The 13007-nt window shown below is 46.2% G+C and overlaps 1 protein-coding gene across 5 annotated transcripts in view; it reads right to left on the bottom strand.

The window, feature by feature from the left end:
* Window positions 1–2105: 2105 nt before the first annotated feature.
* PPP2R3A (protein phosphatase 2 regulatory subunit B''alpha) overlaps window positions 2106–13007 on the bottom strand; it is a 56357-nt gene continuing 45455 nt past the window's right edge. For all 5 annotated transcript variants that reach the window (XM_015637707.3, XM_015637708.3, XM_015637709.3 and 2 more), the window contains 6 exons: window positions 12703–12751; window positions 12134–12223; window positions 11000–11175; window positions 10403–10521; window positions 9526–9632; window positions 2106–5898 (listed from right to left, as the gene is read on the bottom strand). In XM_015637707.3, coding sequence (XP_015493193.1) covers window positions 5808–5898; window positions 9526–9632; window positions 10403–10521; window positions 11000–11175; window positions 12134–12223; window positions 12703–12751 — 632 coding nt within the window. In that variant the 3' untranslated portion in view covers window positions 2106–5807. The remainder of the gene's footprint in view (window positions 5899–9525; window positions 9633–10402; window positions 10522–10999; window positions 11176–12133; window positions 12224–12702; window positions 12752–13007) is intronic.

Here is a 13007-nt window from a genome sequence, read left to right as displayed (position 1 = left end):
GTGTTGATGATTAATTCTCTAATTGTTTAAATTAGGGTTGGCTTGGTTGGTTTTCCCTCCTGGCTAGTTGTGTGTGAGCTGAGCAATGGAAAGGATCGTCTTGGTGCTGACAGGAATTCCAGCAGCTCCATCTGGGAAAGCATTCCTTCCACAGCAGCTTCTTGATGTGGGACCTTCCTGCCTTGGCTTGAGCAGAAAGCAGGGTGAGAACGTGGGCCAGCCCAGCCTAAGAGGGACTTGTTCTTGCTGCCATCCTGAGGAGCTGGAGAGTCACTGGTGGGGTGCAGCTCAATGATTGTTTGAACTCCAGCCTGGCCCCAGCTGGGCTGCCCAGAGTTTCCGGCGTTCCTCCTGTGGGGCTCTGGATCTGGGGTGCTGTTCTCAGCATTAGCACAGAGGGAGCTGCTTGGGGATTTCTTATAGAGGAAGTGTGTGATACTCCAGTTTTCTTTCCAGTCCCCTTGAAGGCAGGGATTAACTGCCAAACGTCATTGAAACCCTGTGATTTGTAGAGCAGGGTCAAAAAGAAAAAGCAGCAGTTTGTGGTCACGTGTAGTGGTACAAAATACAGTGCTTCTGACCGTCCAGGTCTGAACATGGTTCTGAACAAGGAGGAGATGCCTTCTATTCTTCCATGTGGAGTGGAAAGGCTTTTCCCAGGTATCACACAGGACACATTCAAAAGCATTGAAACACACAAGTCAGTGTGGCCATTGGTGATAGGGCTTAGAGGGCAGGGTGGAACTTTGTCAAAGGTTGGATTTGGTGATCATGGGGTCTTTTCCAACCTTAACAATTCTGTGGCAAACCAGGGGTTGGGATTAAATTCCAGAGGAGGGGAGACAGGGAGACAAAAAATTAACTCCTGGATGTGTTACCTTGTGGCTCTCCCAGCAGGAGCTGTTCTCATTCCCTTGGCTTGTCTGACCACAGTCCAGAGCCAGGGGCATTGGGGGCACAGCAGCCTCTCCCTGCAGGTGTTCTTCCCTTGCATGGGAGCTGAAAAGCCTGCCAGGAACAAAGGTGGCAGGGACCAGCTGCCTCCTGCACAGAGGCTCCCCTTGGTGCTCTCAGCACAGCCTGGGGCTGCCCCTGCTAGCCCCAGCACTTGGTGGTGTGGGAAGAACCTGCAGTTACAGAGCAGTAAACCCGAAAAGCCTGTTTGCCAAAGCAGGTACTTCTGGCACAGCAGGGAGCTGCTTCCTCTTCGAAACTGAGAGTTTCAAGGAACAGATCCCACAGCTAGGGATGTGCAAAGGTTCTGGTGTGGGCCAGCACAGAAGCATCCTTTTACTGCATGCAAGAAGCACCCCCTCCCCAGATAATTAGTATTTAAATTATTTATATAAATGATCTATATATTATCTATATAAGTCAGTTAGAAAATAATTTTTATTTGCTAAATTGAAAAACTCAAAGGATACAAACAAACACCTTTATAAGGATCATTCCAAGTGTGTGACACAGCTGAGGAAATCCCCTCAGGTGATGAAAGGCAGGTGATGCTGTTTCCAGTACTACCAAGAATATCACAGGCAGATCTTTGGTGTTAACTATTTCAATTTAAAATTTGAAGTGCTTTTGATTCCCTAAAGAAACTCACCAAAAGGTGACAGTTCTGTAGACAGATTTAGGCACCCTTTGGTGAAGCAATACAAGAACAACACACACTGAGTCTGCTTGAGCATTTGCATACAGGTAAAATAGAAAAGGCATTACTGGTTTTCCCTGGGTTTTTTTTCTGTGGTTTGCTGTGGGTTTTTTTTTTTGTTTTTTGTTGTTTTTTGTTTTTTTTTTTCTTGTTCGAATGAAAAAGAAACTTGCAAAAGATCCAGGAAATATATCTTTCTTTTTTTTCTGGACAGGTTAAAATGAGGGAGTTGGGTGTTTTGGTAAGGGATCACAGGGACAGTGCTCCAGAGGTAAGTGGTCAGATTGCTTTATCACAGTATTTTTGAGAAGCCTGGGATTTTGGCTTTGGAAGGCATTTGCTTGCAGGTGCTTGGGTGGTGTGCACTCACCACAGCAGGGCAGGAGAGTCTGGCACATCAGCTGGAGATGAAGTGAGCAGTAACACTCTACCCCACCACCGAGACAGGTTTTCCTTTTTAAATTCAAAAATCCTTTATTTGTCAAAAAAGAAGAAAATATAAAGTAAAAATACAAAGTTCAAACCATGCCACCACAAAATGTCTCCAAAACTACTTTTACAAAGTATGAGAACCTTAATTATTATTATTATTAAATATTCAGTTTCTAACCCCCTCACCCAACGATACAGTGAGAAGATGAGCACACAAGGGGAAGCTCTGTTTTTCTTACAGTAGCTCATGCTCATCACTGAGGTTCAGTTTTGTTTGCATAGACCTAAGATACTGATCTAGAAACTCCAAATCCATGCCGTTACAAGGACAGTTCAGTGAACTTAGCGTTGGTCTTTCAGGACTGTTTTGTTTCAGAAACTAAGCCCAGTACCTTGGTTAGAGTGTCTTGAGTCAGCTTCATTAAAGCCTTGGGGCAGGAGAGCAGGAAGGCTTTGGAATCCCTTTTTTGCTGTCCATGTCTGTTCTGCAGCACTTGCCCCTCTAAGGCAGGAGGGGAAGTGGAGCAGTGCCCAGGGTTCACTGCCAAAAACTGGGGTGCAGCACATACTACTGAGATTTTAGAAGAAAGAAAAAAATCCAACTAGTACCATTCTAGCAGTAATACTGAGCCATAGTTCCCATCTTAGTACTGCAGAGAGAAAATACTTATGATACAACAGTAAAAAGCAAGGGGTTTGTAAGAACACGGCTTCATTTTGCTAGACAAAAGCAGACTAGAGAGAACAAATAAGCACAATCACATTTTTATCATGCAAAACTGAATTTTACTCACTTTTCTGACTACTCGTAAGGAAAAAGCCGTTGGTGTGAGCTGGATGTGCACTGAACAGTGCAGGATGTGTCCTTCCAGGGATGCAACATCTCAAGTGGAGATGGAGTCAGGAGGCAGAGCCAGAGCCAAGGGACTCTTACAAATCTTTTGGGCAGGGATTCTGGACACATGCAAAGAAATCTATCTCAGAAAAATATCACACAAAAATGCAAAGAAGTAGGACAGGAGTTCCCAAATTTACCTCACTTAAATCCTGTAGAGTTACAAACCTTCCATCCAGAACAGCTGGGGACAGGACTAAGTCATAAATGGGGTATAGAACACATCCTCCATTAATGCACTTGTGCCTGCTGAATTATGGTTATTTTCAAGTACTTTAGAGACAGAGAATGGATTTCCATTCCTGGAATATTACTGCAGATTTTGCACTGCCACCACTGTAGCAGCAGCTTCTGCAGCTTGTCCTATTCACACAGAATGCAAAACATTTGCTGTGAATTGGAGGGTTTTATGGATTAGCTTGTGTTGACCTACCAGAAAGCATGGATTGGGTTTGGATTCACTCTGTGTTGTTGCAGTACTGAATAGTCTGTTTGTAGGAGAGAGGGGCTGGGTTTGGGCTCAGCAGAGCAGCTATCAGCTTCCTGTCTCCATTTATTGAACCAAACCTTGGGAAGGCAGCTGGTGAGTTTTACCAGACTCTGGGTTCTGACTTCTGCAAAGAAAGGCACCAGTTCAGGCTGGTGTGGTGGGAGCCTGAATTCAGGGATGGGTTGAGTTAAAGGCCCTCTGCAAAAGGCAGATAAGAAAGACCCTGAAGTGGTGGATGACAGAACTGGCAAATGAGACACTGCAGTATTGCTGCTGCTGGAGGACCATGAGGGCTTCATTTCAGCCCAGAATGGGGTTAGGTTCTTGTTCCCTTTGAGGAATCTTAGTATTTGGAGAGATGTAAAGGGACATCAAACTGAATGGCCCCTCTGGGTAGTGAGAGACAGGTGAACTCCTGCTGTGCCCAGGTTCTTCTCAGAGAAACGTGGCTGGAGCAGGTTACAAGCAGCAGCTGTAGGACTTCCATCCTGTGTCCATTCCCACAGTCAGTTCCTTGGTGGTTCTGCATTTGGGCATTTGTGGAATCACAAATGGGAAGATTTTCCCTTCGAGATTATGGCAGTGATGGAGAATGCATCCAGACCCACTGTGTGCTTGCTGCTTTCCAGGGGCTTGGTCAGAGTGTTCCCTGCTTCATCTGTTACTATGGGATGCAGATCACCTGGCAGGGCCTTTGATAACAACATGGGCATCCAGAAGTTTCCCAAATACCGAGTCCAGGATCCTGGGCAGTGTGTGTACATCTGGTCAGTTCAACTGAAACCCTTCTCTCTTCCCGACTTTGATTGTTGGAGAATTCTGAACCCAGGGAGGCAGCAGCACATCCCCCTGGGCAGTGACAGGCAGGGCTTGGGCTTCAGAGACTCCTGGAAAAGCCCAGACTGCACTGGAGTGATCAGCCCATTCCTCATTTGGATACTGAGCCCTGGAGGTACCGCAGGGATCCTGTCCTGTCCCTGGGGACACTCCACTGCCCGGCTGTGCTCTGCCTCCAGGGAGGGCAGCAGGGGCCTGCTGGGAACAGGGCAGGCATCTCCCAGGAATTCTGGCAGCAGGCACAGCTTGAGGCTCTCACAGGGAGGTAACAGGAGATAGATGATACAGTACACACACAGCAGCCCAGCATTACACACTGGGCACAGCTGGGAGGGCCCAGACCTGCTTCTGCATGTATGAAGGCTAAAATTAAGAATTTATTCTAATCACCCCTGTGCTGAACCACAGACAGTTCCTGCTGGCCAGGAGGGGACAGCTGCAGCAGCAATGTGTGCTGGGAACAGAGATACCACTTTTGATTCTAGGGAGAAGATGGTTTAATTTTGCACTTAAAGCAAGAATTCATTAGTTAGAGTATTTCCTCCCTGAGCCAGAAGAAAAATTAATTCTGGCAATAATACAGACTAATTCCTTTACTAGTTAAAAAAGGGGGTTGTTTTTTTTCTTCATTATCTCAGCTTAGTCTTTTGGCTATAGGTTAAAGAAGACTACAGGAGAGGAGGAGAACACAGGAATGGACGGAACTGGTGCACACCAAGCACAGCAGTCTCAACACGGTAGCTCAACAGCAGAGATCCATATTTGCTGTGAATACTCTGCAAAACACTTCCACCAAGTAGAAATCTACACAGACAAAGCTCTGGCCAGAGGCAGATCAGCACAGGAGGGAACATAGAATAGGTAACTCTATCTCAGATTCCTAGAGAATGTGACATGGTGTAGTGCTGAAACTGCTCTCAGATCCACAGCAGTGAAACAGTCCAGCAGCCAGTGTTAAGAGCCTGGGGGCAAAGCACAAAGGGACTTCACTCTCCCCATGCACAGGCACATTCCCTTCATTTCCAGGACAGGAAGGAAAAAAAGAACTTCACTATGACCTGTGTTTTAAAAGATTTCTAGACACGCATTTAAGTTAATTTGGCAGCTCTTTTGTCACTCCTGGTATAAAGCCAAGGGGACAGAGTGGCATAGGACAGAACTGACTGAGAAACGACCACTATCGATGTTGCATGCAACTGTTGCAGGTAATCATTAGATGCTGGCATTTATTGCACATCTGGGGACATAACAGAATTTATATATAAATGAAACAAGGTGCAATCACCATTTTCAGTGAGTGTGCACAATAATACATTGTAAAAAGCCTTTTCATAGAAATTACCTTATTGCAATTACACAGGAAGACAAAAAGGGGTCTCAAGTTTCAGTGTACAAAATAAAGCACATTGTTCCAATGACAGATTTAAGGAAAATCCCCAAGTGCCTTGGGACTGAATGCTATCCAGTTTGAAAGACATGAGCTGTCTACCACTTCTCTATGCTCAGAGATCTGAGATAACTAGTTTGTCTGACTTGTCTCCAGTTTCAGGGGGAGGTAAGACTTCATCTGTGTCGTAGTCTTCTTCACATGATCTGCAAAGACAAAAGGTGTGTCTTTAAAAGCTGTACTTTGGTTTTGACAGCAGTTATTTCAGTGTCTAACTAAGCCAGCTGGCTAAAATGTGGTAGCATGTGAGAGGTGAACCTCGAGGAGGAGATTCCTGAGGCGTGGGGAAGAGGGTGGGAGTAATCGGTACTCTGACAGCAGACATGGATCTGTGCTCCCGTCCAGCCTCGTCTGAGGCTTCCCGAACAAATTCTCACTGGCGTTTAGCATAAGAAAATTTGAATCCAGCTTCAGTAACAATTGTCAGGAACTCCCAGAGCCTCAATAGTTCAGTGTAGAAATAAAGTCATCCAACCACAGCCCCAGGCCCCAGAGGAGCCTTGGCTTAGAAACATGTGGTCCAATGCATCTTCTGGCTGACGTGTGTTTTGACAGACATAGAACAACAACTGTGGCCACGCTTTCATGTTCCTCTCTCCCTCAGTCTGAAGTTTGGTATCCAGGATTGAGCATTTATGGTCCAAGGAGGTTTGGTGGGAATTCCCAGCTCCAGCTGCACTATCCAGGCTGGTTGGATTCCATGCCCTGCAGCACAGGATATGGCTCTGGGGCTCTCAGCCCATTCCTAGTCCCAAGAAATGATGTTTTTAAGATGTTTCCCTTCAGTCACAACATACTATGGGTTAGTTTTGCAGGGCTGCCAAGAAATTTAAGTTCTTCCTTTTGTTCTAAAGCAAGATTGCTCACAAAGGAGATGCTGGAGCAGGTGCTCCAATGGCCAGCACAGAAATGGCTCTCATGTTGATTGGTAAACTGAGCTGCAAAAAGGTGAACTCCTTTGATAGCCCTGCATGGATGTGTCAGGAAGGAGCTGTCTACCCCTTCCTGTGGTGTATTTCCCTTGGCTGACCCATATGCAGGAACAGCAAACCCTTGGGAGGCTGTCAGGGTCTGTCCTGCTCTAGGCAGGAAGCTCCCTGTGTGGAGACCAGCCCAGACCTTCCTGGAGAACACTGTCCTCTCTCTTCCTTAGGGAAAGTACCTGCTTAGTAATTCTGCCACCTTCTGGATTCTTGCATAAGTGGGAGAAGGTCTGGATCCAGCACCAAACCTGTTCTGATCATGTGTGCAAGGTTGCCAAAGTATGTGCAATTTGCACCCTTCTTGCCTCAGTGATGCCTGTGGGAACTGTGTCACCCTGCCTTCCCCACCAGGAATGGATTGGGAATGTTCGCAGGTGCCTCATCCTCTCTAATCTCTCCTTGGTTTAAAGTGATGCAGCTAAGGAAAACTTTGTATTTCCATTTGAATGCTGTTCTTAGAATGATCTTTTTTTATCTCCTTTTCCTGCAATTCTACCACCCCTTCTGTTAGCCTTGTCCCTTTCTCTCCTACAAATGCAATGTGACTTCTTCCCTGCCTTGCACAGTCACCAGCAGCTGGAGCTCCATTATAATCTTTTTCTTCAGGTGTCTTTTGCTTCTGCACAAAACCCTCTCATGTCTGCTTCAAAAGGGACTTCCCATTGTCCTTTCCCAGTGAGTTTCTTTTCCACTGCACTGGTTTGCTCCTTAAGGCTCAACAGTGCCTGCCTTTCCCATCTTGGAATAATTGCTTTCCACCTTTATAGCTAATGAGTGTCTCTGGGATGCTTTTGAACAAGATCAGCACTAAAGGTAATCAATCCCTGCTTTCCTCCCAGGCCAGTTTCAAAACTTCAGTCCCATAAAAACAAATATGGGCTTATGTAGGTTAAATACCCATTCCTTAAGACTCATCTGTGGCAACTCTAGGTTGTTCAGAGGAGGGAAATTACTCCAGGGAAGCTGAGGCTTCCAGTGAAATGTGATGCTTTATTGTTGTCTCAAGCATGACAAGACCTTCCTCTTACTTTTGGTGACTGCAGCTCTTGATGGAGTTCAGCATCCTGGAAGTATCTGTGGATACTGGGAATATTCACTGCCTTGATGAGATTCCCATTCTGGGAGCAGGGCTCTCTCCTGGACATGCCTCAGCCAGCTTTAGATTGGCTTTAGAAACTTTCCCTCCAGAGAAACAGGGACAGGGCTAATCACAGAAATGGGACACACTAATGCATCAGTGATTGCTGAACGATGGTTGTTTTCAAATGTCTTCATAAGACAAAGATCAGATTCCATGTTCTGCCAGCTAACTTAGCCAAAAATCTCCCAGTCTCTCCCAGAGCTCACCAGGAATTGTCTTGGTTCTGTCTCCGCTCCCTGTTTCTGTCATCCTCAAAACACAGCAGAAATAATGTATGTGCAAAAACTCAATGGGTCTTTATGGCAAATTTGTCTGGGCATCCAGCTCTTTGTTTTTCTTTTTCCTTTCTTTTTTTCTTCGTGGTCTGTTGCTATGCTCCACAAATGAGATCTAATCCTGCTGCCATGACTACAGAGGTTTTCAGGGGCTCTTAAAGGCTAGCAGCCAGGTTGCTGACATGCTCTTTGCAGGAAGACACAGAGCTGCTTCAGACCAGCTTCAAAAATCTGACATCACCCATCGCTCTTCCCCTGGTTTTGGTGATTTTGGGAATTTATGGTCCTGCATGAAGCTTTAGTGGCAGCCTCCTGTTTCTTTTCTGTGCTGAGGACACGGGTGTTGCAAAACAGCTGCAAGAAATGCAGCAATTTCATCTTCCATCCTGCCCTACATCATCTTCCATCCACCACAGAAAGGCCAGGTAGCTCAGAGGGGCTGAGGGAACAGCCTGTTGTTGTTCAGATGCACAGGCAGAGAGGGGAGCAGCTCTCAATAGCTTTGCAAATCTCTGTGCCTAATTAGTAGGTGCTACTGTTATCCCAAGCAATTTCCAGTGTGGGAAGTTTTGAAAGTGATGCAATCTTTTCAATACTCTACTGGCTCTATAAATACTGCTTAAGACTGGATGCAATCCTGAATCATGCAGGATTAACACAGGCTAAGCATTCTTTGAGTGGCTGAAAAAAATATTCTCAAGATGCCAACACAGTCACAAATCTAAAGGGAGATTAGACTGAGTCTTCGTTTATCTGCAGAAAGCCCTTGCCCACAGAGGAGTTCTGGAACAACTACTCTGCCTAAATTCACTGGCTAAAGATAGCTGGTGTGTCTGCCCAGAATCTTACAGAAGGCTGAAAACTGAGTGTAGGTATTGAAGAAACCAAATGTTTAAAAAAAGTCTCAACAAACTTAGTAAATGAATGAAAATACTGAAGTATAACTTATGAAGAACACAGACTAATAGACATAAAGTTGGACTAAAGAAAATCTCTGCTAGGTATAATCAATGTAACAGAGCTACAGCTTCTAATCTATGACAGTGTGACATGGTCAATGTATGGCCAAGACCAGCAAAAGTAATTTGATCTCTGTTTTTGCACGGTGACTGAAAGAAATAGGCTTTGCCATTTTTCCCCCCTTACTGATTGTGTGTGCAGCTGATCCAAGTGGCTGCCCCTCAACACTCCTCCACTCCTGCTGTAGGGAGCAGCTGTCCCGGGCCTCGTGTGTTCCAGAGTCCAGTCCAATTGTTCATCCCACTGCTCCACTCCCTCTGCTGGCAGTGGCAGCACTGCTCCCCCAAGAGCCCAGCTGGAGGCAGCCGTGTGTGCCCAGGGCAGTGCCCAGGGTAGTGCCAGGCCCGTGCTCACCCCTCCTGGAGCTGCTCATTCCCAGACTCCTCGGCCACCAGGATCTCGTACTCCTCAGCCGCATACCTGTCCCAGTCTGAGGGCTCGGGGCTGTCGCTGTCCATGTCCTAAAGAGATCACACAGTCAGCCTCTAGGGTAGTAAGGAATGCATGGAAACAGCCAGGCAAAAACTGCCTTAACTGAGGAAAGTCACAACCATCTTGGAGTGTTTTAATATCTGCACAGAAAGGACTATGAAAAAATTCCTCTCAGGGTCGGTAAAGCTCAGCATGTGACCTGAGATGCCAACAAACTGCATCTGCTCCACTTCAGAAATGCAACAACCACACACTTGCTGTGCCCTAGCTCAGTCTGTGCACTGCATACAGGACAGAAGAACTCAGTGGTTTCAGATTTGTCCATCAAAGGTTAATTGTAACTGATCTTTTAAGGGACTCTACAGTTTGCTAAGTTAGAGCAAGTTTTAGAGAAGATTACAGGATAACACCTCTATAAATACCTGGCCCTCTGCCATTAACTACAGAATGGGGATAGTAAATTATCCCCCTGGTCCCACTTGACTGCTTTCATGATGATCCAGTTTAAACAAATAAACAAGCAAACAAAAAGGGTGGCTCTGTCTTGGGATGTATTTAAGCCTTGAATCATGGAGCCACAAGGTTTCTATTGGAGATTATGTGGGAACAACTGTGAGCTGGTTTTGGCATCCCCTCCACTTTTCTGTACTTTGAGCAGATAAAAGGCTTCTGGGAGACAATCAGTAAGCTGTACTCTTGAAAAAAGTGTTCTTTTATTCAGCTGGATTTTCCCCACATCCAGGAGCACTCCAAAGATGAATGTGAGATTTCCTTATTTAGAAATAAAGGTGATTTATACCTTTTGCACTGCAAAGGGATCCCTCTGTTCATTGTCCAGATACTTCTCTAAATTGAAGAAGGTGTTGAAGAACACATGAGCCATTCTGCACCTCTTCAGGTCTCGCAAGGTTACTCGTCCTACAGAAAAACCCCACATGGTTGTGTTACTGAGTTCTTACAAAAGTTTTAGTTGTAACACCAGTAGGCTTCAATAGCACAAAATTCCTTCCCAAGTCAGTCAAGGATTTTAACATTACTCAATAAATGGGTGTGTTTATTAAGCTTAAATCTCACATACATATGGAGGCCTTTGACGTTCATGTGAAATACAAAGGCATGTGAATGGGGATGGTTCAATTTTACAATGTAGACTGTCAGCACATCCCACAGCTGGAGCACACAAGAATTGTTGCTTCAGTCCCAGGCACTTAATTCCTGAGCTCTCTTGTGTTAGATTTCAGATTTCCTGATGTACAACATCATGGCCCAATGTGCAGTAATTTCCACCCTGGGACTCTCACCAGGGTTCTGCCTGTAGGTGGGTTTCACAGTAGCTTTACCTTCTCAATCCCCCACAAATGAAAGGGGGTGAAAACTCTGCCTAAACAGAACTTACCTTCCCTCTCTGGCTTAACGAGGTCCAGCATCTGGCACAGCAGGTCCTGGAAGGGCAGTGGCTCTATGCCCATCACCTCCATGCGCTCACACTGCTCCTCATAGAAATATTCCAGCTCGTACATGGACAGCACCCCGTCCCCATCCAGGTCCATGCAGCGGAACCAGTACTCAATGCTGGGAACAGAGCAGGGACACTGCAGCACTGCCCTGGGACATCCATACAAGCAGAGACTGCAGCAGTGTACATCCCCCCTACCCACCCCCCAAGGCTCTTCTGCCACACCCTGGCATAAACCTAGGGATGACAAGACCTGTTGGGATGTGTCAGGGCACAGGCCAACACTCCAAGCACCTCCTGCTAGTCTCCCAGGTGTCTGCAATCCACACTCATCACCCTGTCTCACCTGTACCCAGTGTTCAACTGTGCTGCAGCCCAAGGGGAGCTCACGTAAGGCAGGGAGTCCCTGTCTGACCCAGCAGCAAGAGTTGGCCAGATAGAGCCAGCTCTCAGTCCAGGACACTGCAGGGACCCTGGTGAGGGACAAGGCAGCTGTGTCATGCCCTCATTTGCTCCCTTATACACAAGGAAGAGCTCTCAGGCAGCTGCATTCTGCATCCCTCCTCCCATCTGGAGGGTCTAAGCCTGCAGTTCTGCATTCTTCTTCTCGTTATGCGCAAGATTCCTTGTGCTCACGTGCACATCTGGATCACCCCTGCACAGCAGTCTCCCCCTGGCTGTACAAACCAGGCCACAGGCAGGTTTTACAAAGTGTCACAGTGAAGTTGCCCCACAAACCCTCCTTACACACCCAATCCACCTGTGAAATGATGTGCCCAGCTGCTGCCAGCACCTCAGGAGTGTGTGCTCAGAGCCAGTGCCTTATGGCATGAGATGATCAAAGGCACTGGTGACTACCAAGACATAAAAAATTACAAGAAAACTCTGCTTCTATACAATTTTTCCACAAGAAAGGCAAATGATTTGACCAACCATGACCAGTAAGATGTTTTCTTCCTAACAAGCTCCAGACTCCAAGTTGGTCTCTCTTGGAGAAAGTGGTAGGTCACAGAAGTTTTCATATCTTATTTGTTCATCTCAATGTTTTTACTGAGACACAGAAGTCAGTCTCACCTTGTAGCACTCCTTTTGTCTTCCTCTGAAATCAGGAGCCACACAAAATCTGCGTAACTCATGCGTCCTTCCTTTTGAACTTCAGTGCCTCTAGAAGACAGAGCAGAAAAAAAAATTTAAAATCACCAGGCCCCTGAATACTCAGGATGCCATCAAAGATATTTTTCAAATCATTAGTGAGAGAAAATGGGGCACTGTCACCTATTTAGCCTGTACTCCCTGCACCCTGCAGCACCAGGCACAGCATTTGCTGCCTTTTATCACTGCAGAGCTGAAGCTCATCTGCCACCTCCTCTCCCACAGCAGTCCCTTTTCAGAGACTTCAAAGCAGTGCTCTCCAGTTATCCCTGTGCCATGTCTTCCAGCTATGCCCAGTTATCCCATCCTATGGGATTTTAATTTTGTTTTCTTAAGATACCTAGAAGTCTCACTCCATGTTCAGGCAGCTCCAGCTACAGCACTCTGATGGAAACCATCCTGACCTGGGGCATTGCTGAGAATAACTTGTATTTCTCAGCCTGACAGAAACTCCCTTCCCTTCTTTCCCCAAGCCACGTGCTATTCCTCACCTCACCACAGCACCGCTGAATATCCGCTCAATGATTCTGTTTGACAAAGCTGGAAACAAGGAAAACACAGAGAAAATGAAGCTCACAGGAATAATTACAATCAGTTGTTCATGCTGAATCCACATGAAGCCCTTTCTCATTGTTAAAAGAAGGTTCTAACCACACTGCCTGTCTAACCACCCTCTGTTTAGCAGCATTTTCTAAAACCCCAAGATGATTCCCCCAGTGCTCTGCCTTTGTATCCTTCCAAACACCACACTGTCCCACAAAGATGGCAACTGTTATCTGCATCCTTGGAAATAGGC

This window comes from Parus major, chromosome 9 (genome assembly GCF_001522545.3).
Source record: "Parus major isolate Abel chromosome 9, Parus_major1.1, whole genome shotgun sequence".
NCBI classification, from domain to species: Eukaryota; Metazoa; Chordata; class Aves; order Passeriformes; family Paridae; genus Parus; species Parus major.
Note: the sequence above shows the minus strand (reverse complement) of the source record. Positions and strands in the feature narration are given on the sequence as shown.